The following is a 25554-nucleotide window of genomic DNA, read 5'->3' on the forward strand; positions in this document are numbered from 1 at the left end:
TACAGACGCCATCTAGAGTCAAGGATACAAACTAACTTGACTACAAACTTGGGCGTTTTCCCACCGATGGCGCCACTAGTAGGTTAAATATAGCACTTGAGACTATAATAAAAATATGTTCAGAATATAAGTGATTTTATTTTCGATTGTTCAACCAGAAAGCTATTTATTAATAAACAAAAATCAAACAGCAATTCGAAAAGACAAATGGAATAAAAGACGGTGAAAGAGATTCTCTTCTGAATCGATAAAGAATTTGAACCATTTACCAGGGATATCGGCCACAGTCATGTTTTTGGAAATAAAATATTCATAAATAGATGATGAAATCAGGAATTGAACTAACATTATAGATATCGTATAGGATTGGATATTGTGCAAAAAGCATAACAATGTTAGAAGACTCTATACTTCTATACATATCACAAAAAATAACAATTATTATATACAAATAATAACATATATAGCTCGTATTAAATCTATATTTACTGAGGGCCTAGCACACCATTGTTTCTATGTAGTTGTTTTATTACAGAACTATAATTATTGTACACAAACAGCTTCTATTGAATCTATTTATTACTGAGATTCTAGCACACCAATTGTTTTGATCCTATCTCAAGCTACATACGTAGTTGTATATTACAGTTTCTCTTGTTAGTTGAAGAATAGTATTACAAAACGTTACTCCTACTTTGACTAATACCCAATAACAAAGAAATGCGTTTGTTTTTCCCCACTTGTTTTTCATTTATTCCCAATCCAAAGCTTAGCAACAACGCTACAAGTTGCAGCGCAGCGATCAGTTTTGCTTCGAGGTCGTCGTTCTATCGCGACGCATTAGTTTATGATCCATCCTCCCGTGCGTTTCGGACGTCCTTTGACGAATTCGTTCGAGTTTCACGAACTTACGAAACCCATCGGCTCGCGAGTGTCCTCAAACTGTTCTACCTAGATCGTTCGTTCGTCGGTATAATCGTGATCGACGAAAAGTGGCTGGAATCGGTGTGTACGAATGGTGAAAAATGACATAAATCCATGGTGTCCGTGTTCCTGCACGAACGTGGGAGGGGTGAGGAAGAGAGATGTGTCGGTGGATGAATTACTACAATTTGCTTAATAGCTAATAGGAGGGAATTCCTACGTTTCTCCTTTACTTCGATTCGACGCGATTTCGATCTCCACGGGAACCATGGTGCCCTGAAACGCGCATTTTGCGAGGCAGGGGCACACACGTGATGGTGCGGATCACGTAGAAAATAACCCAGATGTGACGGCTAAGCGCGAACCCCGGACCTTGCGCACCAAAGTCCGGCGCTGTAGCCACATCTCGCGAACAACCGTGCACCTAGACTTTAAAATTTCTGGTATGCTTTTGCGATCCGTTCACGATGTCCGCATACGTGACGATACTGCCATATCTCATCCTAGGATTGTTAGGTAATTGCATGTTCCATTATCTTCCGTTCGACAATTGCATCCGCGATGTAAATTACATGCACGATGCGAAAATTCTTCCTGGAGATTGCGATGCTATTTCCGTGACCGATGCGTTTCAAACCGTTAATAAATTCTCCGCACTCGATGGACCGATATTTTGTTTTGTGTTTACATACCGTACATACTCGCTATATGCATGTGAAAAACTATAGTTTGTACGTTTGTCCTGAACGTGTACGATTAACGAATTTACACAAGTTTTTTATACACTTTTTTGTTCTGGATATGGTACAAATTTCAATGGATTATTTATAGACTTTTACAACTTTGTCAGATTTGTTATAAATAAAATGTAGAATTTGGAGAATTTATTACAATGCAAATATGAAAAACTGTGTACTATTATTCAAAATATTATTCTAGAGCTTAGAAATGAAATGGATTTTAAAATTATTTTTAAAGCAATATTCTCAACATTGAAATTGTATCCAACTCTGTACATGTACATAGAATGATAAAATATGCACTTCAGATTTTTTTGTTTACATGTGACTTATTTAATAACATTTATGAATAGTGTTTATATCTCTGTTACTGATTTCCTGTTAGTAGCATTAAACATGTACCACTCATTGTACCTTAAAGGGTAATTTAATAAATTATTTTATATATTTGTATAGTTGATATTTTTTCATTTCTGTATTGTAACACAAACTGTCATTTGTTAATATTAGATATTTGTAAAGAATTATCAATTTTAGGACCTACCTTAGGACACGATGTCAAGGGTTCCTCGGTTTGTGAATTTTACAATGAAACCTTATGTACAGAATCCCAGCAGGAATGCTCAGGAAAAGAAGAGTGTGGTCCTCATGACCCAGGGAAAAGAAACCACTGTTATGTACTGTGGCAGATTGATAATGCTACAAAAAAATCTATAATTAAATTAAAGGTATATGATGTATTTGTATTATGCTGTACCAATCAGGCCTCTATCTATAATATTTACCTTCTAATTTATCCTTCCATTATTGAGAAGCTGTTATCATAAATTTCAGGGATGTTTTTTGGACAGCAATGATTGCTATGATAGGCCACATTGCATTGAGAACAGTGCAGAAAGGAAGAAGGAATTATTTTTCTGTTGCTGTGATGGCAACATGTGTAACCAGAATTTCACATGGGATCCTCACCCAACTTCTTCTTCTAAACCTATCCAACCCTCTGTTATACGAGGTATGCATTTATTACAAATAATAACATAATTAATCTACATTCTTATTCTTATGTTTTAGAATCGGAGCCTGTTCCAAACACAGAACAACAAATAATAACACTCGTTTTATCAATATCTATACCCATGCTCCTTCTCGCTATTATTTTGCCATTTTTATATTGGTGCTATCGACGTAGAAAGTTGGGATATTTCAACGAGGTTTGGAAGACATATGTACATAATGTTAAACTATTAAACGTTTTATATCTTTTGTTTTGGTCATGTACGGTAAACCACGCTTGACGTATAATCCTAACACAAAGTAAATTTCGTAGGTACCCACGTTAGAGCCTCTTCCATTGCCGCAACCATCTCCCAATTTGGGACTGCGTCCGATTCAGCTTTTGGAGATCAAAGCTCGTGGTCGTTTTGGAGCAGTTTGGAAAGCACAATTGAAAAATGAAATTGTCGCTGTCAAAGTGTTTCCTATACAGGACAAACAGTCCTGGCAGACTGAACAAGAAATTTTCAAACTAGCGCATATGGATCACGAAGATATATTACGTTTTATAGGCGTTGAAAAAAGAGGGGATAATTTACAAGCTGAATTCTGGTTGATTACCGCGTACCATGAGAAAGGATCGCTATGCGATTACTTAAAGGCAAATGTTGTTACATGGCCTGAGATGTGTAGAATAGCAGAATCCATGGCAAGGTAACGCTTGAAGCGTATTTTAAAAATATTTCTTACATTTCGGATTTAGTACTAATACAATAATGACTAATTCTAACAGAGGTTTGATGCACCTACACGAAGAAATTCCAGCCAATAAAGCGGATGGTTACAAACCTGCTGTTGCTCACAGAGATTTTAAATCGAAAAATGTTCTCCTTAAAGCTGACATGAATGCCTGCATAGCAGACTTTGGTCTAGCACTGATATTTCATCCTGGAAAACCTTGTGGTGATACACATGGACAGGTACGCTTATCGTATGCTTCGTGTAACATATTAAACTTGATTAACATTTGACTGCTTTTAGGTTGGAACAAGAAGATATATGGCACCAGAAGTTTTAGAAGGTGCAATTAATTTTACGAGAGACTCGTTTTTACGTATTGACATGTACGCTTGCGGGCTTGTGCTTTGGGAGTTAGCTTCGCGATGCACCGTGCAAGATGTAAATTTTTATTTATGTATTTTTTAAGATATGTCGTTGATTGTTACATTATATTGTTTTTATCTACTCTAGGGACCAATCGGGGAGTATAGATTACCATTTGAGGACGAAGTTGGTCTTCATCCAACATTGGAAGATATGCAAGAGAGCGTGGTGCATAAGAAGGAAAGGCCGCTCATTTTAGAAACATGGCGTAAACACCCTGTAAGTAAATTCTCGAAGTATCAAAGAGAACACCTAATTTTAATCAATTCCTTCATCATTAGGGACTTCAATCAATTTGTGATACAATGGAAGAGTGTTGGGATCATGATGCAGAAGCGCGTCTTTCAGCTTCTTGTGTGATGGAAAGAGTTGCTACACTAAGTAGGACGCTTGTTTTAAATTCGTCGACGTTGATAAGAGTTGATAATACCAACGAGACTATCACCACTAAGGAATCTAGTATGTAGTTAATCTACGTGTATTATAGCTTTAGTTACATTGCACAACCATTTTCTGTATCATAATTTTTACGTATACATCAATGAGGAATGTTGAAATATTGCATGTCATTTTTTGTATCATTATTCTTTGCTTTTAACTTTCTCTTTTTTTGTAAGAATTTTATATTTCACATTAACGTAACTCGATCATATAACATATTTGTGGATTAGATAAAGTACGAAGTAAAAATATTTTTACGAGGACAGTTTTTTTAATTATTTCTATTTATTAGACGATATATGGTATTGATCTTATAACACTTATCGTAACCTCTCATATTTACGATGTTTTCGTGTATATAATTAATGTTGTTTACATTGTGTAATCAGTGCTTCATACCGAATATTCAGTTTGTTATCCATCAGTAGCTTCATTAACATTAACACAGAATATTAAATCGTATAAATGAGTAATTAGTCATAAATTAAGTATTAATAGCGCGAAAGACAGTTTTATTATTAAAGGTTCCTAGATTTTTTATGTTCGAAAACATTTACGTTTTACGCATGATTACCAATGGAAAATAAAATACAATTAAAAAGTTTTTCGTACATGCAGTATTACTGACAAATATGAACAATGAAATTTATACTCTTTATTTTATATTATAATTACTTCCATTTTAGTGTATAAAATGGAATGGAATATGTATGTAATACGTTATGTTTTCTCTTTCTTTTTTTTTTTCTAAACACGGAATGATTACATTCCTCATTGATGTTAGCAACCATGCAATGATTGTTCAGAGATAACAAAATGGATAAAACACTAGCCAAGTGAATTTCAATGAAAGACTTTTATCTGTAAAATCGTATCATATGTGAATTGTTACAAAGATGACTCAACAACCTTATACAAAGTACCTGGTAGGAACAGTCGAGTTAACTGATTGGAAGCCATGAGGAATTTATTAGGATTTCGCGCGAAATAAATGAGCTACTCCGATTATTTTGCATTTTGTAATATATAGTATTTAAGATGACTAGCTTACTTCACGGAATAAGATGTTCTCCATGAACTAATTTTATTTAATCATCACTTTAATTGGCAATGGAAAATAGTACATATTGAAATTAAATTCATATTGGAATATGTTTTTATCTATAATGAATACGTATCTTATAAATATAGTAACTTCCTGTATCGATTCTTAGTATCGTACGTTACGAAGATTTATATCGAAAAATCAAAATTGGTGTTGTGTAAGAGAAGTTCATGGATTAAATTTGACCGTGTGAAGTAACAGTCTTCCTTTTACATTTTGCTTCAATTGTGCTAGTTTCTTTACGGACGTATACAATTTTGTGAATGAAGATAATTCGCCAATTCGTGTACACATGATCTAACCCTGAAACAAGTCTTGCATCCAGTGTACATACAACGGACATGTAAGACCTTACATACGTGATTATTATATATTATTTATGTATTAGAAATATTTAATGAAGCGGAGCATCTTGTTTGAACCAGCTTTCTACAGTTCACATAATATAATTTGTCGGTGATCGAAAGCGTTTTTAGAGTGTCTGTTTACTTTTAGTTTATATATTAAAGTTTAAATAATTTTACATTAATTGAATCCAATTAATATTGGATAATTAACAAGAGCTGACAAGTTTAATGTTTTCTGATAATAGCTTCTACAAGTTTTAATATTCTTCTAAGAATGTAAAATTTTATGTCAGTTTTCATTGTCCTGCCAACTTGTTTATATTAAAGACTGTATCATCAGACTGGATAAGTTTTCAAAGTATTTGCAAAATACTTTAACCAATCATGTATCCGTAGTAATTTTACTCAGAAGAAATGAATTATATCTGTTAGTATGGCATTAGTACCCTTAGCTGGTAAATAACTGCAGAATGTAGATGAGTTCAAAATGATTACAATTTAAATATTCGTTCGTCGAGCAGTCAATAATAATACTCCAAAACAGGCATGTCCACGAGTAAAGCCTCCCGTAAGAAAAAGCGACGAAATGTTGGTATTTAGTTTGGACATGCTTATTTCAAAATTTATCACATACAACTTTTTCTGAATTAAATCTCATAGTGCAAAGACACCATGGCGATTCAAGATGCACGTTTCGGATAACTCAGTTTTATTTAAGATGTGGTTTCAATGAGTCAATTTAAGTACGTGATTCCCTTTACTTGCTCTGACTTTTCTTTAATTAGAGCAACAATAACAAAGAGATTTGCTTTAAATTAGAAATAATTTAAATACAATAGTATAACGAACTTATCTTATTTGAAGCATGAGTAAGCCATTGGATTTCAAAATACTAAATTTCTTTTAAGAGAGTACAATTGTACTGCAAGCTGTGATAATAATTACGTGAATTAATGTAATGACATAACTAAGGCCTAAGTCTATTTCGAATATTGCCCATAATACACTTGTAATTTCTCAGAGCAAGTAAAGGACAGCAAGTTATTTTATCTTTGATACTGGACTTTAACAGTGCCAAAAGGTTAATAATATATGCACACATTAGAGCTTCTTCATCTTTGTATATTCATTTCTAGCTATGTAAGACACATTGAAATCGGTAACGTGTACCTATTAATCTTTAATACATGATGTTATAAATGGTGAATTAACCCATAATTGATCATGTAATATTATGTTTATTTTATAGAAACGCAGATCTTTATGTATGATATTCATCTTTACAATGCAATATAAGTATAATAATGTTAAGCAATCGGAGAACCATAGAGCACAGAGTTTATTTAACAGTTACCTTAAATAGTCGATTACACAATCTTGCACATCAGAGTTAATTATGGGTTAATTGCAACACTATCTAGATTTAAACGATTTTTGGACTTTTACATATCGAAAAAGCAGACAACTGCATCCTTTAAGAAAATTCCATTATAAATCTTATTATTTCATATATATATATATATATATACTGTATATGTTGAAAATCTCATTTGTAAAATTCATGTAATAAGAATATTCTAAACTCATCATTGCTAATTGTTGTGTAATTCGAAAGAATCTTCGTGTGAAAAGTTGGGAAGCAATGCATTTAACAGAAATATCAGTCTGTTAAGGTGAGACTGAAATATGAATAAAGTGTTTGTTTACAATAAAAGAGAACAAAATCTTTTCAATTTCACGATCTCATGTATGGATTCAATAGAGAGCAATGATGAGGTAATATTTTGAAACTCCTTGTACGGTCTGCCTCACGGATTCGTGGTACCTCGAGAAAATCATTAACATCAGCACCAATCGAGATGCCTGCCTGAAAGGCATTTCAATTAGTGTTGGAGTTGATTACTTTCTCTTGCTAGAATCACTATGGCTGATCGTATATACATAGATAGATATACAAGTCATAGACATGCATACAATGTATCATGCTATATTGCTTGTCTCATACTAAATCATATCCCATCAGTATATATGGAAGTTAGGTTTTAATATTGACAGTACCATAATGGCATTCCAGTCACATATAATATACTGTATATTAATGTACATCAATATTGTAATCTGTGAGTTTTAGCATATACAAATTCTTACTGATATCAACAGTGCAGGTATAGTGAAAATTTTGATTAAAAATTGGATGTTATTACATACTTATATAATTTTCGTTCGAATTATAATTCTTTCAATTTTCAAACTTTACACGAAATTCTGTGAACAAACTACAAAAATTTAAAAAAATGCTACTTTCATCAATTAATTATATCGAGTTGCAAAAAATTCTTCATCTTGTAAAATATAGAATACCTGTTCAAATCATGTTTGTAAATACAGCGAATGTCTTTTGTAATTTAGCATTAAAGTATCAAAATACTTCCAGTTTCATAGTAAATTTGATATCACACGTAACATATTATGTCACTTGATATCACTGTCTATTTCCGCTACTGTTATCGTCATTATCGATAGACAATTTCGAGCAATTGATTACATAGTAATTTTTTATAAACCTTTGTTTAATCGCATATTCTCTTTTAATTACATTGTATTATAGTATAGACTAACCAGATATGCCCTGTCTGCATCTAGTCTAACATAATGAGAAAAAGAACTGTAAATAAAAATTTAGTAAGATGTAATTTAGAGATAAGATTATTAAAGAAACAAGTAATTTCTTAATTATCGTTTAAAAGTAATGTGACTCATAGCAATAGAATGTTCCTACGCACATTGGATGTAACTGTTTTCAAAATTATATTAATTGATAACAAATTTTTGTAACAATGGCCTGAGAAATTTTTATAAAACGAGTGCGCAGAAACGTTACTTTACGCTACGAATAAAATGTACTAATTCTAGCAAATCATCTTTTTCATAGAATTATATGAAAGGTGTGTTGATTACAGAAAGTTCCTCAGAATATAAAATGATTATAGTATCGATCATAGACATTAACATTATAAAAGAGGGAATAAAAAAAGCGGTGCTTGAAAAAATAGTGTAACATTTTTTAACATTCAAACATGTAATAATAACTTCATCTTTGTTTTAGAAAATATCAGTACTAATACGTTCGAAATGAAAACAAATTACCATTTATCATATCATTGTGATTATTCTGTAGTATCGATTTATTTTTTCTATAATCCATAAATGCACAGTCGAACACAAATAAAATAATAACTATTTTAGTTAGCTGGGCAAGAAACATTGGTCTACCAAGTATTATTAGAAATGGGAACATATTTAAAAAGTATATTTAGTAAATGTGGTGTAATTGTATAAACATATATCGACCAACACGTTTTCTTTTATTTGCCAATTGTATTAGTGGAAATTATACTCGTCAAATACATAAGTACTCCTTTCAGGTTTTGTTTTATTTCTGATTTTATTCGCTGCATATAAAATAATTGAAAGCCTTTACTTTCTGTTCGTACTTCTCTAGTGTCCTAAATAAACAGGTTGCCTTACAGGAAATATACAGGGACAAATGCAATTACAATTTTAGATTTTATTTGATTATACAGTATGTCGTCGCATACTAAAGAATACATGCAGCAAGTAAAAAAATGTGGTTGTTGCGAACCACAAGCGCGCGATGTAATAATTTATACACCAGGTAAAACTAAATGAGATACTCGTTAAACGTGCGACGTTACGGAATAGATACGAATAAAATATAAGTTACAACGGTAAAAATAAAATTCAACGTTATCGCACATTCGCATTAATAAACTTACTCGCCTATACACTATGATCACAGTTACATTCATAATAATTATAAGTTATTACATGTCATTCTCGTCTTTATCATTATTATCATCATACTTTACTGTATATATGTACATTCTGGTTATAAATAGGTGTATGTTCAATTAATTAAATATAATCTGGTTTGAATGCCTATGACTAGTGATACCTATTTTCTTACCGATGACGTTATGAGTGATAATACTATCGCAATTCGATATAAATGAAGCTTCAAACAATTACAGATAATTACTATGCCATACTTTAGAAACAATTCTATGCCTCTCCTTTGATACACTGTACACATTTATCCCCAATATCATCGAATATCTTCATGGTTGTCGAAGTCTTATATAACTTTGTCTCACTTAAATTATCTCTTTACCAACACGAAGTGTAGGGCTAAGTCTGAATATTATACACACACATCCGCGGTACCAAGCCTTTACGATCACCTCTTGCGCACAATAACCACTTATTATCTACTTCGAGAATTACTTTCAACTTCTCACCTTCTCCAAACGCCAGATGTCCGTTATCTGACGGACTTCTGTGTGTAAGTGTGCGAACTTCTCTGGAATCGAGATTCGCGAACTGTTATTTTACTAATCTATAAAAAGAAAACAGAAGAAACAACGAAACGTTAAGCAACAAAACTATAAACGAAAAATTTGAATGCACTAAAAAACAAGAATGGTAGATTCTACGAGAGCTAATTAAAACGCATAATGAATTTAAGAAATATACAGAATTCTACAATTATCAACTACTACTTCATCTAGAATCTACAAATTGAGATTTAATCACTTGATGAGAATAAAATTTCTCTGTACTTACTTAAGTGGTTTCTTTGAGGGGGGATTTTTCGTAGCGGTGGTGGTAGTTGGTCGTGGTAAAGATGTAGATGCTGCTCGTCTCTGCGGGGATACTACGTTCTTCTCTTTTGACATTACCCCATACGACTTGTAAGGTAGAGAGCTAGGTCGCGTCAAGTGAGTTCGCGTCGTCCCTACAACCTCCTGATCCACTCTGCTAGTACGCTTTGTTACTTCTTTGCTTCTTAATTCTACAGATTTTTTTGGTACAGTTTTCGCCGTCGAAAATAGAACAGGTTTCTTCAAAGATGGAATTCCCGAAACAGGAGATTTTGTATTCTTAGCGGTTCCCGATATTGCGCTCAACTGCTTTACTGGTGACGTAAGGAGCCTAGGTATTTTAGATTTTCCTAAACTCGTAGGCGTTCTGGTTGGCGATAAAGGCGACGGCATTACTGGTTGGGTCTTCGTATCCTCCTTTCCACCCATTAGCTCCCATTTTTCTTGAAGCTTTCTAAATTTCACTTCTCCAGGTATATTGTCTTCGTCGTCAGTTTTAGTTTCTGGACTATGAGATTTTATAGATACAGGATGATGCTTATTCGCTGCGCGATTTAGCGGCGAATGTTCTAAACTATCGGTATAATCTTCAGAATCTTCGGAAGCCAGTTTATCGAGAGCGCGGAATACTTTCGAACCTATAGGATTGCTTAAACGTTTCTTTACAATTTCCATGTCTGGCTTGTGCGCACCGCCAGACTTATCGTCGTAGTTGCTATAAGCGACGCAAGATCTTGGACGTACTTTTCTTGGACTAGAAACCATTGCACAAACGTCCGCTTTATCAAAATGATGTTCCTTCGGAGGAATATCAACGTTCCTGAAGTTTACGGTCTGTAAATTTATACGATGATATTTAGTAACAAAAGCTGCAACGACGAATATTTGGAATATTCTAATGATACTCACGTTTATATTATGATTATTTAAATTCCCGAAACTATTATGAAGCTGCCGATACTGATACAAAAGATCAAGCTGAAATGGGCAAAACGCAAGAGGATTTAGAATGTACAAGAGGGCGTCGACAACTTCTCGTGCATTTGCATTGGCTAAAGCTCCTACGAATAAACTGTTAGTATTGTAATGTTTTCTTAAGATGGATTCCCTTGTACACAAGTATGCAAACCACGCGTCTAAAGCTCTTAAACTGAAAAAAGAACGGAAAGTATAATTATCATGTAATCATACATATGTCACAAATATCATGACACCACGTCAACTTACTTTAATAAACCAAATACAAATGCATGGAATTTCAACATTCCTTCCGTAATAACATCTTCGCCATTAATTTTTTGTACTAATTCGTTCAACGTCTTGGTAAGTGGACCTTGTTGAGAAGATGCTTCGACCACCTGCCACACGCTATTCGTTATTGGTCCAAATGTAGAATTCAAGTGTGGTTTCAATCCATCCGACATGATGGCATACAAAGCCGGACATAAATTACTAAGACAGATTTGAGCACATTCATTTTTATCACTGTAATTTTGTCTACTATGGTTAGACTCGCCGTTCCAATATTTTAATAATGAATCCACTGCTTTATTTGCCGACAATATCATCTCTGAAAATTTATGTACGCGTGTTAAAAGACTGTTAACACAGTTATTTAAAAAAAAAAATGTAAGAATTTGTAATATATTACTTCTCTTCTCGTCTAAATCTAATACTTTAGGTTCAGGACTCGCATCCCCCCTTTCTTCCGTGACGGCACAATTTTTAATTTGCTCGTTTGCGTTTAAGTTATTGGGCTGAAATGAAGGTTTATATAATATACAATTTAATACGAAAACTAACGTGGAACTTATGCTTCAAATTACCTTATTATCTAAGTGTTTTTTCCTTTGGTTTACAGCAAAACTGACAGTCTTTTTCTGTGATTCTATCATATCGGGAGTTTTGGTAACATCTTTGTTCATCCTGAGAGCTAGAAACTTTCTTACATATGACCGTAATTTAACATCATGATCATCTGTATCTCCGTCGCTACTCTGCGATGAGAAACCGCTACGTTTCAAATATTCTTCCAACTGTTTTACATCATCCTCACTATTTTCCAAATTTTCAGTCTCTATGTCTCCCATACTAGCTGTTTCATTTACTCTCTCTATAAAATCCAAGAAAATATGACTAAGCTTTAAAAGATAGCAAAATAGATGCTGAGCGATTATTTACCTGTATGATATCTTTCTTCCGTTTCATCGACGTCTTTTTCCGAATCAATAATTCTTCCACGACACAATAATTGCAGATCATTGTTCATGTAATATGGTTCTTGCAAAGACATTCGTTTATTCGCTTCGGGAGATTGATCCTCTATTTCTTCTACATCTCCCATTTCAAACATGCTGTATCTTTTGCTCGCAGAAACCTTATTCTTTCTTAAAATACTTCTGGGTAAAGGTGGTCTTGGTGGCACTTTTCCGTTACTAAAGTCCGATTCGCGATCTCCATGTGGTAACGAGATCGATCGTTTTGGAAGAGACGGGCAGCTTGTCTTCGTCTTGCTAACTTGTCTATGGACCTTTTTATCATTACTTACTAAACTGGCCTCAGAACTAATACTATCGTAACGGTAAAGATATAATGGATTGGTTGCATTGTTCGACGTTTGCTGGTTCGTCGAAGAATCGGTTAATATCGTAGAAGAACCTCGATATCCAGATGACGGCTGTGTCGCGGTGCTACTAGTGGAGGATGTGTTATTTGATATGATGTCACTCATAGGACGAGCTTTATGACGCATCGGGGGCGATAAACAAAACAGAGGCTTTTTCGTTTCTTTGTTAATATTGATATGCCGCGAGACTTCTGGCACATCGTGCAAAATTCTCTTGTACTCGGTAGGCAAAAGGAATGTCAACGACTCCCAGTCTTTAACGTGAGAAAATCCACGTTGGCGCAATGCATCTATATCGGTACAGGAGAATGGTCTACCACCAGATCTACCAGTATGTTTCCAATTCGTTTTATTTTTCCCGAAGCATTGCGGTTTTAAGGCTACGTTATTCAACTTTGCGTCTTTGAGATTAAGAAATGATAAATCGGGTAATGCATAATTTGGATATACGACGTAAACTGGCTTTTTGTTAACAATTGTTTCTTTCAATGATGGATTTTCTTTATCTTCGGTTGGCGTAAATACTAGAGACGTTTGAACTCCATTATCCTCTGTTTCGGCTATTGCTTGAATACCCGTTGTCTTGCAAACTGGATAGTTCTTTTCTAATGATCGAATCCACGCAACTTTCCGCTGATGGTCAAATGTATTAGGAATGACATCGAAACTGTTTTGGACATTATCATTATCATGTGTTAGATCCGATTTAGACATGCTTTCTGATAATTCTTCTACAGACGCTGATAGTATCATCTGATCCTTTTGTTCACTGATTACCGATGAATGTTTTGGAATGTCATTACAACTGTCTTTCTGATTTACTACTTCTTGATTATTGTGATGACCTTTAACCCAATTAATAGAAAAGTCACTTTCTGGGACTTGACACTTCGAGGTATTATTTATATTTTGCCGTTGTATTTGCGTATTCGTATTCGTATTAGTACCACTATCGCTAGCGCTATTGCTTGTAGGCCATCCATTATCACTAACAGAATCCGATTGATCTAAAGTGAGACTCATTCCTTCTGCACTCATACTCTTTTGTTTCATAAATAATTTAACAAGGCTCAAGTTTTGGAGTTTCTTTCCCGTTGAATTATGTTCGCCGCTGTCGGAACTGTCTTCATTTATAGATCGACTCATCACGGATCCAGAACTCTGTAGCTGTTGTGCATGATTGTTTGATTCAGCGGAATCGACCTATTTAAAAAAATATAAAAGTTTAGTATAAATTATACTGCAAGAATAGAACATTTATTTCAAGACTTACAGAAAAATTAAGAGGTAGATTAAGGTGTTGTAACTGAGTAGCTTTAGTTAGGTCTGGCAAACTCTGACTTCTCTTCGTTATTCCAGACATAATGTTTCCTACACCTTGTAAAAATTCTGGTATAGTGTTATTATTGCCTGAAGGGTGACGAGTCATAATTTTGTTCATAGAAGAATGTTTTAGATTGCTCCATGTAGTATATATTTTAGAATCAGAACATGCCATCGATAAATTTAACGCATTTTTCAAGTCTGTATTTCTATTATAATATGTTTCTGCTGCTTCATAATTTTTTTGTTTCTCTGTAAATAGAATTGCCAACAATATTATATTTGTTTGCTATACCGTATACCCGAGAATCATTCGCTTATGTACCTTGATTTTCGAAGTCTTGAGAACCATCCGAGTACATCGTGATACTACCCTCGAAAGCGATAGTATAGTTGTTTTTATTGTTCACTTGGCACGTAAGCAACATATCTTCGCAGTCCAGAGAGTCAACACTGTAGCTACCCCCCGGTGGTAGCACGGGTGTCTCTTTCAAAGGAGAAAAGAGCAACGATGACTTGCATATGGAAATTGTGTCCGCCGTTGAACAGGCTGAATCTTCTCCCTTTGAATCAAGATATATCGTTATTATAATTTATTTGTTTGTAAATTATCTATCATGCATTTTGCAGAACTAGCAGAGCTTATCTCCATGCATTGTTTAATTGGCAGAACTCGTCTTATTAGCTTAAATGTTTGTAACATCTTTTATGTTTATTGCAGAAATAAATCAGCTTAAATTCATTTCCTTCATTGGCCATGCAGAAGAACTGCAACCAAATTTTATTTTCATTTTAAGCAAAACTCAAGTCCATATAAATTCTTTCTCAATGTTTTCAACTTGGGACAAAAGGAATTTAACACTTTCAGCCATTGTCATACCTGGCTGCTAGTATGAGGGCTGATAGATGAACCGATGTCAAGCTTTTCCATAACTGATCCAGATATACTGGCATATCGTTCCCTTTGATAGTTAAACTGCCGCGATAACGGAATACAGATTATATTTAGAACAAACTATTTACACAATGCATTGAAGAAACAGGGAATTTTTTATACTATAATGACAAGAAATTAATCAATTAATAGTATCAATAGTATCAACGGGAGTAGGATACTTTCTAAACAAGATTCATCCCAATTTGTCAATGCTTGCTTGTAAATGATCCATGATAAAAGTAATGTGTCTAACAATGATATTATTTAACACATAAAAATGTGAATATTTGCTATCAAAATAAATTATAAATTAATGATAAATATAGGAACACTCTTGTGATATTTACCTCTGAATGCTGAACTGGGTCTGTGCACATAACTGGCAATGCTGTAAGCAATGTATGAATGTCTGCTGTTTGAAAACTTTCCATATCAATTTCTGCCAAGTTAGCATCCAAGTTACGAGAAAGATCATCATAGTAACCCAAATCTTCCCGAGAATACGAAGCAGAGAGCGAGGACAATACACTTGGATGAACATGTAATCCTCCATCTCGGTAGCTAGAATTTTATATGCATAAAATATCAATATTACATTCACCAAGGTTCTACCACAACTATCATAATTCACTGAAAATTTACCCGTAATCAATGAACCACTGATACTCCACATTGTCCTGTACAAATTCAGAACTAATTAAATTATGTTGTATAGAATCTGTTGCAGGATTAGAATTGCAATCAGATCCTGGTGTTTGTGGATCTTCCATCACTGCAGCCCCTTTGCCAGCACCTAAAACACATTATATAACAATGATCAGCAATTGATGAATTTTTTACTTAATAAAAAAGGTAAATAAATAAAGAGCAGGTTATCTTTTACATACACAGAGCATTCTCGAAGTTTTGCAAACATGTTTGCAAGTTTTGGCATTGTAACATTGTAAACTTCGTATTATACGAAGGTACCTATTCTACTTGCAAGAATTACGTGTTTGGATCAAAGTGGAGCATATTTACAATATTTATGAGGCGATCATATTTCATGTCGGATTGATATATATATCGAGGTTTCACAACGTCTTGCGTTTATTGCAAAGAATCTCGTGAAACGACACGCTGTATTTTACAATGATATTGTTGGAGTCATTGTTACAAGGAGTATGACCCTACATGACAACCATTCTATTGATGTAACGCGCGCACAGTGGCAATGTGTCGTGACAACGCACGAATAACAATAATGACATTTCAGTAGCACCGTAGAAGAGGAATCATCGATTTACATAGTTTAATAATCTAGTGATAAGGATGTCAGTGTTCTCCACCTCTCCCGTGCACCATAGAATGTTCACGATAAAGTAGAATCAGTAGAATTGTCAGCCAATGACGTCACACTGAGGTTATGGCGGACGTATTTGAGCAAGTGCGCCCGTGTTCCGTATCGGGAATGATCAAGGCTGCGCGTCACCACACACTCTTAAGAGGGCGTGTTTAAGGTTAGTTGTCACGTAATAAATAATTAATTAATCGATCGAAACATGTTAATTTTAGATTGGACAATCGACGATATCGAAAAACAAACGTGCAACGCAGAATTATCTCCAAACGCATCCTCCGAAAGACCATCCAATGAAAAGACTTGGATCGTCTTTTTAAACACGCACAATTTCGTCAGGATTTTAACCACGTGCGAAAAGTATGGATCACTCGATCATTTATCATTTTACAACACGATGAAACCATTTGGAGTATTGCGAGTACTTAACGTGGTTCGTTCTCACAATTTTATTTTATTACACGTTTAATAAGCTGATAAACTATTGCACGGATATAGATTTAATTATACGATAGCGTTCGATTCCTTTGTTATAAACAATGACTCCTTGTCATTGAATAGATAAATGAATATTCATATTTTGAACACGAGTTGTCAAGCCTACCTCGAAAAATTCTTTTCCATCGCATCGCCACGGTCGCTTGGGATTTGTTCTACGGAAAATATTTACATTTGATAAATTTTAACCGAAAACACTCATGCTCGCGACCATATGGCGACACTCCTCCCGTCACTCATGGTTAGAAATTCATTTTAACTGCACCTATGGAATACGATTGTTCATGCGGCGCATGAGCATTGCCGATCCAGTGGTAAAGGGTGGGCAAAAGGAAATCGGATACAACATGCTTGAATTAAGGTTACGACAACGACACGCTGGAGAGAAGATTTCTTCTTTCAGGATACTCAAGATTATATTTACGTCTGTGTTTTTAAGATCGATAACCAATACGTTACTTAGTCCTTGACATAGGGTTCTTTTAATACGCGTTGTACTGCTTAAAAATGAAAAACAAATGATGTAAACAGAATAACATCAACAAAGATCTCGCTCATTCTTGGTTAGGCATATCGTAGCTTTTCTCGTCGTTGGAAAAATTGTTCAGGGTATTTCGTTTGCAGTGTCGAGGGCATCGGATAATTTTAGCAAAGCGTAGAAGAAGGGAAGCGTGGAAGGAATTGAAGAGCCAAATTTCGCGACTCGACGAAAATTTTACGCGTGAAGCAGCGAAATATAATCCACGAATACTTCGTGCCAAACGAACCGGTTTGTTTGGTTGGCTCGCCGTTTACGCTCAGCGATTTTCCGACGGGACAAGTTAAACGTGCACGGTTTTATTCAGTTCGGAAAGAAGTTGACGTTTCCACGAAGAGCGAGTTCTTTCTTCGTTTCTGTTTTTTTTTTTTTTTTTTAAATTCCAAGGAGCTGGGGATCGATTGTCTCGTTCCATAAACGATGCACGAAGAATCGCGGCGAAAGTATGCGGTGTAAACTGCTTGTCCACGTTTCTAAGAATTTCAGCGTTTCTGCAGATGTCGCGTAAATATTTCTCGAGTATCCACGTGTAAAACACTCCCACGGAGTCGTTACCTAAAATAGTGGATCGTTGCAGCAGTTCTGTCCGTTTTTATTTCGTCGAGAGTTCTAGGAAGTTCAAAGTTTTTTTTTTTTCAGAAAGCTGTTCATTCTCTCGTCAAATTTATTTTTTAACTGGCTGAAGAATGGTTACGAAATTAACGTTTTTAATTTTAAAGAAGCTAGGTCTTAAAAGAAGAAAATTTGGCCAGGAGAAACAGAGGGTCTGGTGGGCCCTTTTTCTCGTGCTCACCCTTGTGGCGTACGTGTCTTATCAGCTTCTCGTATCTGGCAAGGGACGAGTAGACTTTAAATCTTGTCTATACGCCTTATCGTTGACAGCGCATTAGGTTGAGGAATTTTGAGTCATTTGGGAATTCCAGTTAGCCTTATTGTGCAACGCCTAAACTCACTAATCATAAGTATATGTATATGTATAGACGAATTTATTACATAGAACTTTAATATTTTTTTATATTGAGCAATTTTCATTTTGTCTACTTCCCGGAAGTTGTCTAATTCTAATCGCCTTTAATTAAGAAACCTATTTTATTTATAAACGAGCCTGAAAACTTTACCAATGTTTCCGCTTGAAACTACCATGTAACTACCTTTGGCTTCCCGTATCTCCCCTTCAACGTCTATTAGTAATTGGTAATAAGCACATCCTTGAGCGGAATAATACGCAAGCTCTCCTAAAGCTGACTATCAATGTGATTAGAGACAAGCAAGGTTAACGAGTACAGAAAAAGGAGAAGAATAAATACACGTCGAAAAAAATTGAACTAAAACTATAACCTTATTAGAACTCGTTTTTGAATCAAGTAAAGGTACGTAAAATAGCACCAACAGATTCTTTCTCCCCAAACTGTACGTATCTGACAAATGACTATTTTCTACTGCGCGACAAAGATCGAGATTAGTTTCTGGAGCACAATACGGTGTTAGATATTCGTCACAGGCATAAAGCATATTCATTGTGTACCCTTACGATTGTATAGAAAGCAATTGCACTTCTCATTGGGCCTTCTGTAATATTTTCGTTCCTGTCTCTTGCGTTTGCCGCAGTAAAGATGAGGCGGTCGTGCAGGGGCTTGCAATGGTGGGCTCGTACGGCCCACAGAGAACTCGGCTATTTTCATGATGACGCACAACAAAAGCACTATCATCATTTGTCAATGTTCAGCGTTTTGTTATCCTATTACGTTACAACATAGTAGTAACGCTTGCACGGTGGACAACTATAAAAAAACGTTCGACGAATAATCTCTAAAAACGTACGTTTCACAGTTCGAAACTAACAGGCGAAAAATCGAACAAAAAAAGGTCACACAAAGTTTTAACAATCGTCCAAAGTCAAACACGCTAAATCTAGCTCGTCCATCGTTTAAAAGTGTTCACTTTTCATTATTTCAGTCAGCTTCTGGTGTACATTTACCACTTCAAAGTTACATCACGGACGAGAGAAATTCCCGCGTCCGTCACTCTCGTCTCTCGCGATGCTCTCGCACATGAAAGACGTTTGCACGTTTGCACTTTGACGAACGAAACACGCGTGAAACAGCGTCGATTACTCCTCTGTATTCCAGCCGATGACACCTTTCAAAGATCCCTTTGTTTACAACACACACAGTACTTTGCCTTACGATCTACGCCCCCCTACAATGAAGACGTACCATTGTGATCGAACCCACGTTTCAGTTTTTACTGGTCGGAGAAACGACGTTTATCTGCAGACCCCTCAAGCATGGAAGTCTTTAACCGTTTAACTGCTGTAGACTTGAACACACGTGTTACGAATTGCTCATCGATTTTTAGGGTCGTATGGTTATGTGAGGCGACTTTGAGACATAACCTCAACGATAAGATGTGAAAACGTAGGATCGAACATTAAAAGAAATTATCATGATTGCAGAGATTGAACTTTCGAGAAATTATAAATAACTTTGATTTGATTGTATAAATGAGCTCGCTTGTCCATTGATATGATAATGACTGGAATGAAGAGTTTTATAGTTCAAGACTATATCGATACATTTACCTCGCCGTTTGAGTATTACGTCTAATTTTTTAAATAACTATCCAGCAGTTAAAGTGGTTAAACACCTAAACGTCAAGAGTCTCAATCACTATCGGACTGGAAGTCGCTATTCCGTATACTGATAACGACGAGGAGTGCAGTATCAGTAAGTCGAATATACGAAAATGATTCACGCTAATCGTAATCAGTCGGCTGGGAAATGCTGGTTTATCAACGATACGGAAGATTTGAGAGGAAGGGAGACAATAGCAGGGTATATTTTTGGCGTCGGTCTAATATTCTACGTGACAATAGTAATAGTAGCCGTTACATCAGCAAACGCGCTCAACCGCCTAAATTGCAACAAGTGGCGAAGCAATTGTTTCCAGTTAATCGAACGTTAAGATAACGAGGGTTCGTCGGGCCGATTAACGCGTTCAGATACGGGGAGAAGATGAAAATTGTTCCAACATTGAATCATACTATTTATGGATAGTATTTAATAATATATAATAGATTCTATCTATTACATAAAAAAATCGCAAATACTTTATTATTCAAAGTGCATTATAAATTAAAATCGATGATTACGAAATGGCCTAAACGAGTTTTCGAAGTATTACGAGGGTTCTTCTGCCTACGAATACGTCACTGCAAGTCGGAGAAAGCGAGCTACGCATGCAACAACATGTTTATCCATTGATAGTCTACCGAATGTCGATAAGGTCGAACGATTTATCTCGCCGGCGATATGGTAAACAATGCACAGGTAAACGTGGCTCGTTGCAGTAAGTGCGCGCTTAACGAACCCGTCGTACTTTGCAATAAAGGATATGGACGTAACGACGCGTTGAAACGGAATTAATTCTCTCGTAAGAGCTACATACGATCGAACATTGAGTGGGATTCAAAAAGTCTCGAAACAATTCCTCCGTAAGCCGATACACCAGGCTCGATGGCGATTCATCGATCGAAAACGGGGCGGACCTGTATAGTAACTCACAAAGGGAGAACCTTTCCACGTGAACGTACACAAACACGGCACAAAAATGTCATCGGTGCACCGGATGTTCGCGAACTCGTTAACTCTGGAATTGGTTCGTTCACTGGCGGATCACTGGACACGATCACGCGGTAATTTTCCCTTCGACGTGACCAACGCAACGCGACGGTTGACACGTTGACACAATTGCTCCTCGAACTTAGCCTGGACAGATTTGCTTTATCCGTTCAACGATAATAGGCACATTGACCGATAGCCGCGCGATTTTTCCACGTTTATTTTGGCGGAATCAGTTTCTGGACCGCAGTCTGAGTCAGACTGCCCTAACAGCGCGCGTCCTGCGCGGGAGAGCGTTTGCACACGGCACGACACGACGCGGAGTTTAATCTCTATTAATAAATACCCGCTCTGCCTCGGCCAGAATAGAGAGCAGCTCCACTGGCGGCTCATTGAATGCATACGCCGTGTTTGATATCGAAGCTCTTACGAACAGGGGCCAATTTCGAGCCCTAATCGATCAGTTTTTTTTCGATCGAGGCTCGTAGAGAGGGGTACGAGTCGTAATGGACGAGTTGCGATCGAATCGACGCTAGATGGACCATACGGGTCAAAGTGACTCGTAAGCCGCTGAACTTCACGATTTAATAAACAAATAAATGAAATAAGACTGTACAGTTCGGTGCTCGTTATCCTCGTAGATACATAAATTTTACGACGCCGTATATGAAGACTTGTATAGAAATTTTAACTATAGCCTTTAAATTCAGAAGTCGCGCGTTACTTCTTGCGGAACGGATCGAAGAGAGAAAGGGGGAGGGGATATAACGCATCAACGAGTGTAGATCATGGATGCGGGATCAGATTGGTCTAAATATAAAAAAAACTCGTCGAATCGATATGCGTACGGTACGAGTAACGAAGAATTGTACGTATTAGACATTATAATTGGAAAGCATTTAACAAACGCAGCTATCGACGACGCTATAAAGTGTTCTCGTGTTGCAAAGTACAATGGACAATCGACGTAACATTGATTTAGTTTAAAGGGAGCCGTTCGAACAAGCAGACAGAAGTAGGAGGCCGAAATAATCGCGTTTGCCACAATCGCATTACAGGGTTTTCTTTGTACAGCGTTCTGTAAATGACTTCGGACAAAGGATACCCCTGAGAACCACAATGCAGTTACCTTGAATACTTATAAAGGCATAATAACGAATTGGTAAAGTCACGAGTCTGTCGTTGAACAACAAAAATATTCGCAGCAACGTAGCTCGAGTTAACAACGCAAAATTAGATACAAGAGACGCAGTGTATATTAAATATAAATTGTCAGGAAGACGGTATTCTAAATACAGAGTGGTACGAGAGAAAGAATATATTCAATAAAAGATGTATCCGAGCTGCGTCGTTCGGAGATTGATCTGCACTTTAATAAATAGGTCGGGAGAGGTATAAATCTCGGAAATGTATGCGCAACTGAACTCACCAATGCGTTCCCCGTTGCCGCAGACAATATCTGTCGCCAAGGCCTGAAAAATATCGAGTTATTAATTCCGTTGGTCAGAGCATTGCCAAGTAACGTTAGGAAATAGGGGATACTACTGAATATTTTTTTTTTTTACTGCATTGTGACACATCCGGATTTTCGTATTATAAAATATCCTATCTCAAAGTTCAGCGCTATTCGAGGCGCTAGAGGGTTCGTGTGATGCAACTTCACCCTTGATATTTAAACCGATGTGGCGTGCTGCATAGAAAACTGATATGCCTCATCTGGCAGTGTTTTGAAAAAATAACTTCTTTTCGATACGCGCTTTCAATTATTTTCGACTCGGAGTTTATTTTGCAACGCGACATTCGCATTCTCGAGCTGTTTCGTGTTCAATGCGTTATAAAACGCAGTGATATTTTCGTACTTCTGCATGCGAAGTGTCTCCGAAAGAAATTGATGCGTTTAAGATAGAGAAGAAAAGAGATGAGATTTGAATAACGATCAAAGGAGAATTGTCGTACGTCAAACGTGACATTGAAGTTGAGTATACGATGCACGTAAGATATAATTGGAGGGTTTAATTATGAAGTCGCGACTCATTTGCAACTTTATTACTTTCATTAAGACATCAGCTCTTTCAATCCTAATTACAAATTTAAAAATACGTTAGAGAACAGAATTCTCAGCGAAAGGATGTACGTATATATGGTTATTATTTATAGAAGAAAATAGCACGATACTAAACATGAAGCTTAAAAAAGATATATGGTTTAACGTTATATATTTCATTCCAAGAAATTTGTGATAAAGACTGGATGAAGTGAAAAATCATTATTTATATCTTAGAAGTTTTTTAAATGTCCCCAAATCTACGTATTCTACGTATCGTGTCTCGAAGGGTTTATTAGCCGAGCAACGTGCGCCATAAGAGTTTGTTGGGTATGTGGGTTTCTCTGTTGCAATGCCGAAACGCGTTTTTCTTTCTACGGCCCACATGGCTTTGTTCCATTCTTTCTTTTTCTGTGGGTATATCCATATAAACCTCAGCGAACGAATATAGGCGTCCGACTGCAATTAGCTTTGCAACGATAATACATGTATATGCAGCTGGGAGCGGATTCTCGAGTTAATTTGCAGACACACACAAAACCTCGAGTGCTTCGAGGAACAAGGTCACTGGATCCCAATAAGAGTTCGCGTCTAAATAAGAGCAAGATGAATCATCCTCGATACGATTATCATCCGCTGTATGGGCTTTGGAAATGAATCGTTATCGCCATCTCTACGCATCGATACAAACATCTATTAATTAGGGGAATCGTTCTGGGAAAACGTTACCGTTCCGGCAAACGATACGATATACCGTAATAAACTAAGATTTCTTCGAACGTCAATGTTTGCAGTGAACACGATACGAAATGCGAAGGTTCTCGATTAGACGTAACCTTCGCATCGATTTTGCGTGTTACAGAGGTCAATGACGTATTAGGTTCAACTATGGCTTAGGAAATGCGTTAAGAAAGAGGAAAAATCGAAAATATCTCGATGGTTATTAGTTCTACGAGCCAGCGACACCGCATTCCTGTCGCTGATCGTGTTAACGCGATGAAATAGAGGAACGCCCACGCACTAGGTGTTAGAAAACGAGTCGATATTAGAGACGGTCGAAGTACTCACGTTCATGGTGAAGGGACAGCTGACAGTCGATCCACGTAACACTCAACACCACTGCGAATTATGACATCGCGCGTAGTATCGTTAAAGTAACACCGTACGTTTGCGAACTATACGCATGACACTTTTTAAAAAATCACGAAGACGAACTTTCAGGAATGCATATTCTGAGTCACTCTGCCGAAGAGAGCCCCTCCCTGACTGCAACAACCCCTGTCTAGCTGGCGACGCGCATGCTCCCGAATCCTACTGGTCGTTCACGACGAAAGGGGATGTTTCCGTTCCTCGCTCCTTAGCTTCTCTTCGCGTGCGTGCAATTTTAAGGACTAACGCCCCAACTCGTCGTCGTTCGAATCCACGCGAAGGGCGCGACGATAAGGAACTGTTGGTGGCCTGGCCATCCCTTAACGTTTTAAAGTTACGCTGCGCATGTCCGTGCACCCTCTCCAGCCGACGATGATCGAACAACTGATCCACGCTTTTCTCTCTTTCACACTTTCGGTTCAAATTTTTCTACAAATCCCCTTTGTCGGACCGACTGCCAATGGTGTTACACGCGTATGAGCAATCATTCGACGATAACAGTAAACAAGGAATGATTCTCGTGGCACGATACGATTTCTCAAGGAGAATGAAAGATCGTGCCGCGATTGCAAACCGACTTTGCCTTATATTGATTTTCTACGCTTTGATATCCGTGGACGGAAAGGTTGTTACTTGTTCGCGTGACCTGTACCTTAAGCTTGAAGCATGACTGAACATGAGAGCAATAGTAAGTACCCTAATAAAAGCAGCAACCTTATTCTAGACGTTCATCGAAGAAAATTTTACGTATAATAATAAGCATGTTCAAGAAGTAGATTTGTGCGATGACGAAATAGGAATACTTAGACGCTGTTGAGTTTAAGGTGAACAAATTAATTGCATAGACAAAAATCGTTCGAATTAGTCAAGTCTTGATTTAAATGTAAACGTAGACAGTAATGAGATTCAAAATTAATCGTAACGAGCACCTTCGTGCGCACGATTTGTTGCGCAACCCGCTCTTCATTTTCTAGAACTTTTATTCTAGAATTTTCCTTTCCATTACAAAAAAATTGAAATTTAAATAAATAGTGTCAGTGGTTCTCAATTCAGACATTGATGCCTAGATATCTTTCTTCTATTT

General features: G+C 36.4%; 2 protein-coding genes across 13 annotated transcripts; one reads left to right on the top strand and one right to left on the bottom strand.

Annotated features, from left to right (window-relative positions):
* Positions 1-96: 96 nt before the first annotated feature.
* LOC128876518 (activin receptor type-2B) lies at positions 97-9677 on the top strand. Of its 2 annotated transcripts, none has more exons than XM_054122966.1 (9): positions 97-1440; positions 2202-2392; positions 2499-2676; positions 2736-2890; positions 2992-3371; positions 3451-3637; positions 3699-3836; positions 3909-4040; positions 4103-9677. In XM_054122966.1, exons 1-9 carry the CDS (start codon positions 1392-1394, stop codon positions 4286-4288), a joined length of 1596 nt encoding a protein of 531 aa, XP_053978941.1. In that variant the 5' UTR covers positions 97-1391; the 3' UTR covers positions 4289-9677. The 2 variants fall into 2 exon arrangements, with proteins under 2 accessions (XP_053978941.1, XP_053978942.1); XM_054122967.1 differs by having other exon boundaries at positions 99-1440; positions 2736-2875.
* LOC128876513 (uncharacterized) lies at positions 9263-25474 on the bottom strand. Of its 11 annotated transcripts, none has more exons than XM_054122953.1 (14): positions 24390-25474; positions 22707-22749; positions 15925-16075; positions 15630-15843; positions 15226-15321; positions 14671-14908; positions 14296-14597; positions 12578-14225; positions 12223-12509; positions 12048-12153; positions 11624-11966; positions 11306-11546; positions 10359-11230; positions 9263-10095 (listed from the first exon to the last, which is right to left on the bottom strand). In XM_054122953.1, exons 1-14 carry the CDS (start codon positions 24393-24395, stop codon positions 9924-9926), a joined length of 4719 nt encoding a protein of 1572 aa, XP_053978928.1. In that variant the 5' UTR covers positions 24396-25474; the 3' UTR covers positions 9263-9923. The 11 variants fall into 11 exon arrangements, with proteins under 11 accessions (XP_053978928.1, XP_053978923.1, XP_053978922.1 ...); XM_054122948.1 differs by lacking the exons at positions 22707-22749; positions 24390-25474 and adding exons at positions 19183-19796; positions 21221-21765; XM_054122947.1 differs by lacking the exons at positions 22707-22749; positions 24390-25474 and adding exons at positions 19183-19856; positions 21205-21765.
* Positions 25475-25554: the final 80 nt, after the last annotated feature.

The sequence above is a fragment of the Hylaeus volcanicus genome, chromosome 5 (assembly GCF_026283585.1).
Source record: "Hylaeus volcanicus isolate JK05 chromosome 5, UHH_iyHylVolc1.0_haploid, whole genome shotgun sequence".
Lineage (NCBI taxonomy): Eukaryota > Metazoa > Arthropoda > Insecta > Hymenoptera > Colletidae > Hylaeus > Hylaeus volcanicus.